The sequence below is a fragment of the Salvia hispanica genome, chromosome 5 (assembly GCF_023119035.1).
Source record: "Salvia hispanica cultivar TCC Black 2014 chromosome 5, UniMelb_Shisp_WGS_1.0, whole genome shotgun sequence".
Taxonomy (NCBI): Eukaryota; Viridiplantae; Streptophyta; class Magnoliopsida; order Lamiales; family Lamiaceae; genus Salvia; species Salvia hispanica.
The window spans coordinates 17,283,287-17,288,330 of NC_062969.1; the positions used below are offsets into that span (position 1 = coordinate 17,283,287).

The 5,044-nt window shown below is 36.9% G+C and overlaps 1 protein-coding gene across 1 annotated transcript; it reads right to left on the reverse strand.

The window, feature by feature from the left end:
• Positions 1-209: 209 nt before the first annotated feature.
• LOC125188777 (signal recognition particle receptor subunit alpha-like) lies at positions 210-4,396 on the reverse strand. Its single transcript, XM_048085829.1, has 10 exons — positions 4,269-4,396; positions 2,531-3,528; positions 2,075-2,159; positions 1,815-1,910; positions 1,509-1,661; positions 1,315-1,422; positions 1,094-1,213; positions 795-920; positions 621-704; positions 210-518 (listed from the first exon to the last, which is right to left on the reverse strand). Exons 2-10 carry the CDS (start codon positions 3,502-3,504, stop codon positions 393-395), a joined length of 1,872 nt encoding a protein of 623 aa, XP_047941786.1. The 5' UTR covers positions 3,505-3,528; positions 4,269-4,396; the 3' UTR covers positions 210-392.
• Between the last annotated feature and the right edge of the window lie 648 nt (positions 4,397-5,044).

Genomic DNA, 5,044 nt, shown 5'->3' on the forward strand with positions numbered 1-5,044 from the left:
GCAAGTATTTTATGATTTTTCTCTATGTTCCTGAATATGTTCATGTCTGTTTTTAGTATTAAAGTATACGACTTTATTGTTATTAAGAAATCGTTGAGTTTAATATTTACCACGCATGACTCACCATCCAAAATAAAGATTAATATAGAAATATTTCGAACTGGCAACATTAAAAGAATTTCAATGAATGTAGTATGACAACCGCAAAATGCAAAGGCAATGAGTCACTCTGAAATTCAGGAATTTCAAACGGGAGAGAGAGAGAATCCAGGTTCATTAGAAGTAATATCACACAACACACAGGGTTAAGCTTGAGAAACAGACAAAGAGTAGATGTAAATCCAAGTTTAAAACGGTAAAAGCAAAAGCAAAAGCAAGCAAGGCTAATGGATCTATTTGAGAAGCGTTTTCACGATGGACTTCACATTGAGCTTCTTCAAATCAGTATAGGATTGCCCACATCCAACAAACATCACCGGTGCTCCAGATATGTAAACCATGGATAATGCAGCTCCCACCTACACCATTTCTTTTATTTAGTAAATAAATCTGATGCCAACTATTATGTCATGTCATGCCATGTCAAACAAAACAACGTTTTGATGGGGATGGATACACACCTTGTCGTCAATAGTGTCGAACTTAGTTAGCAGGATCCCATCTATCAGTCGGGGATTTGGCGAGGGTGAGAGGTCACCTAGTTTCTGTACAAATTCAAGAACAATGACCAGTTAAGTGGCGTATAAGTATCACTTGAACTACTGAGGACAAATGAAAAGAAACAAAGAATCAACCTGGTTGAACTTTGACAACTGATCAACAGCATCGTTCCCCACAAGTGCCTCGCCAACAAACAGAACAAGGTCTGGACTGTTGACGTAGATAAGCTTTGACAGAGCTCGCATGAGTGGTTCGTTATCCTGCAAACATGAAAATATCTCAATGAACACGCACTTAGCTGGAAAATGCACTCAAGATAACACAGGATCCAGCAGCTTGGGGGTCGAACATAAGATCATGTAGCAATGGAACATTAACCAAACAGTAAAAAAAGTCATTGTGCACATAGAAAACCAGAACATCTGTAATCTACCTGCATTCGTCCAGCTGTATCCACCAGAACAACATCTGAACCATTTCGACTGGCCTCCTGGATTGCTTCTTTAGCCACAACTGCAGGATCCTTCTCATAACCTTTCTCGAATATGGGAATCTGATGGTGACATGATCATAGACATTCCAGTTAGAAGTTAGAACTATTTCATTTAAGACATGTATATCGCAGATAAATAAAAGTGTGGCACTACAATATACCTGGAGTCTCCGTGCATGGGTACGCAGCTGCTCCACGGCACCTGATCTGAATGTGTCACAGGCAGCCATCATTACATTGACATTATGCTGTTGAAGCCAGTAGGCAACCTGGCAAAGATATATTTGAAAATCATAAGAAGAGAGTGTGCAGATGGTCGAATCTTCAATTTGAATTAAATGTGAACATAGACTACCTTAGCAAGATTGGTAGATTTCCCTACTCCATTAACTCCGACAAAAACCACAACATAAGGTTTCCCTTGCTCCTTCGCAGCATGAACATCCCTCAAAATATCAATTGAGCGTCTAGGAGTTAAAATGCGAGTAAGTGCATCTTCCATAGCAGCCTGGAAGAATCATGAGAACCATTAGATCACTGAGGAAGTTCTAGATATGAACCAAGAGAAATAGATAGAAGCAATTATTCCTAATTATCCATATAGATGTGAAAATTTTCACTTTTCCTGCCTGATAGAAGAGGTTCAGATATTCTTAGATACCTGAACTGTTGATGAGACTCTTGTGAAAGAAGCTAGCTTTTTCCCCTCAAGACTTGCGGCCACTGATTCACAAAGTTTCTCAGCTATTTCCTCTGCCTGTTGACGACCATTCAAAGTAGGAACAAAAACATATTACCAAACACTTGATGGAAATTGCAATGCTAACTTGTATAGGTGAAGAAAAATATTAGTAGAAATCAATTGCCATGTGATAGACCCCAGAAGTGGAAGTTCGTAGTAGATAAGACACTACAACTTACCACGTTCTTGGTCATAAGCCTGTCCTTGAGAGCTTTAAGAGCTGGTTCTAGGTCAGACTTCTCCAAATTTGCTTTACCTGCAATACTGAACCAGATAAAAAAGTCAAAAACGTATCTTTTGTAACATTGTTAATAAGCTGAAATTATACGCCTGAAATGCAAAAGGATTGACAATAAGTTCGCCCCCCCCCCCCAAAAAAAAAAAAAAAACTCCCAGTCACACTATCTTCATGGTCATATTCATTGGTAAAATGCCTGAAGGAATACATCTTGACTTGCACTCCATAATGTACTCGAACCATTACTCATTTTGTTGCCTCACACTTAACTAAATAAAGGAAGTACATATTGAAGAAATAGCTCTAGCAACATTTTCCATGTTTAATAGATTGAACATGCTGTAAGTAGAGGAGAAAATCATTTTAGCTCAGTTCAGGTCAAAGACAGATAATGTACCTCTGGAACATGGATGAAAACCACCCTTTCTTCTTCCCATCATTCTTATTATCCTTTGCAGTCTCTTCATCCTCACTTTCGCTTTCACTGTCACTGCTAACAATCTCATCTTTGTCCATCATACTCTCACCTTGATCTGTGGATACAACTGATATGTGCTGTTCCCCATTCTCACTCCCTGGATCAGTGAAATCTAATTTTGCCTCTTTTGGTGAATCATCCCAAACTCTGTTCTTTTTGGTTGTCTTTTTAGGTTCCTCTTTAGAAACCTTGTTAGCAAAACTCTCAGTTTTTTTTCCACCTTTCGACCTAAGCTTTTGTAGCTTATTTACATCAAAAGCACCAGTGTTGGAAACGCCATTCTCTTTCCCATTATTTTTAACTATTGTAGTTGGTTCCCCTTTACCAATATGATTATTCTTGAGATTTCCATTTTCTGAAAGGCGGCCTTTGAAGTTTTCACTGGCATGATCATTTCCAGATTCACCTCCACTCTTTTTTTGATTACCTCCATCCATGTTTCCATTTTGCACATTCCCTTGCTTTCTAGAAAGGTTATTGTTCATAGGCTTGACCACCTGCTTTGATTTCTTCATTTCCTCTGCACGAGCCTCAGCTTCCTTCTTAAGCTGTTGAAATATATCATCGAAGTCATTGTATAAAGTTCGCTTTGGATCATAAATCACCGAGAACTCTTGCTTAACCATAGACAGCAAATCGTCAACATACAAGAGATGGAGAATACGCTGATACACAGCGACAAAAACAAGCCCCAGATCATTGTGAAACGTCCACTTAAGAGTGTATGAACAACCCGGGGCATCATAATTGTACGATGCAGCACCTGACCTTTCCTCCAAAAGGCAGGACCTTATCAACGTATCAATAGGCGACCCTCTAAGAGCATTCCCAAGCTCTTTGCAAGTCCAGAGGATTAAACCTCCTCTTGTAAATATGAGTAACTGCTCTAACATCTCTAGAGCTCAGAAAGTCCTATCCTGCAAAAGTATTGCAAAAAAAGTGATGTCTTCAGAAACCTTTTAAAATCACCAATTCAAATAATACAAGTTAAAATATTCGACGATTATCTCCGAAATAATGAAAATTTCATAAAAACCATTGAGCCACTGAGCAATTAATGATAGTCAAACCCACACACAGAAGATAAAAGGCAAACACAACTTTAAGAAATTCCAAAGTAAATTAGGAGCTCCCTTGATAGCTACTTAATCTGCAATTCTCCTGAATATCATACAGATCACCTCACATGCATCGACATAAGACATATCCTAACCATTAGATCCAAATTGTTGGGGCATCAATTTTCACCAATTCTAAACAGTGTTGCAACTTCAAATTCTAAACAGCTATCAATCATCAGATAAGCTGCAAAGGCCATGATTCTGACTAACCATATCAAGTATAAAAGAGGAAACCACAAGCACATCCCTTTGCATGTCAATTTAATCGCAGAAATATATCAGATCCCAAAAAGGTACCCCAAATTTAAGAAGCAATAGGGGAAAATAAGAGATTTACACAATTCACTCGACACAATTAACGAAAAATCGAAATCCCAATCGGAGATCAGAAACATCAAGGAACTTTACCCCAATCCCTTGACCAGAATAGATCAACAACAAAGTACGGCTACCAATCATAAAATTACCCAAAATTGAAAACGACGAACGAATCACACAAATCCTAAAATTTACTGATCTGATAATAAATTCATCACCTGAAAATCGTTAACGCCAATTCTGTTAAGGAGAAAGAGGAAATCCCTCGTCAAAAAGGAAGTGATAAAAGAAACCTAAAAAAAAGAGAAAATGGTTTTTGAAAATGGGAGCTGACTGGGAATATATAGTTGGTCGGGCAAAACCGGTGTCCGTGTGCGCTAACCGGTAAATTATTGTCAAAATTAGTAAATTCGGATATAAAATTAGTCAAATAATTTGGATAAAAAAATTAAAGTACTATTACTAGATGATGAAATGCAACTCATTAATCAATACTTCTCCGTTCCACATGATTCACTCTTTTATTTTAGTTCTTCCCACAAGAATATGAATTTATCCAATTTTAAAAACTTTTATTCTCTCCAATAAAGTGTAACTTATTCTCCACTAACAATATTTTAATTACTTTTTCTCTCTAGCTCTCTCTTACTTTACTAGTTTTGCATTAAAACTCGTATCAAATCTAAAGTGCACATATTTTTGGGACAGAAGGAGTAAGAGGGAACATCTTTTTTAGTCTACGAACTTTGCCAAAGTATCATTTTAGGTCCGTGAACTTTGAAAATATCATTTCAGGTCCATCAACTATGGGTTAATATCATTTGGAGTACTTTTTAACTATTTTCAAGTTTTTTTGGACAAAAATACCCTTGATACCTTAAAGGGTATATATTTTTAATAAACTTATCCTATACTCATATTTTTTATAAATATCTTTACTATATATTTTTGATGAATTTTCAAAATATAATTTGACCTTCAATATTATCACTTA

Excerpts from the sequence above, each read along its gene's own strand:
- LOC125188777 (XM_048085829.1), bottom strand. The coding sequence starts at position 3,504 with ATGTTAGAGCAGTTACTCATATTTACAAGAGGAGGTTTAATCCTCTGG. Across the intron at positions 2,160-2,530 it reads TTTTCATCCATGTTCCAGAG|TATTGCAGGTAAAGCAAATT; the intron begins GTACATTATCTG and ends TATCTGGTTCAG. Across the intron at positions 519-620 it reads TCGACACTATTGACGACAAG|GTGGGAGCTGCATTATCCAT; the intron begins GTGTGTATCCAT and ends GAAATGGTGTAG.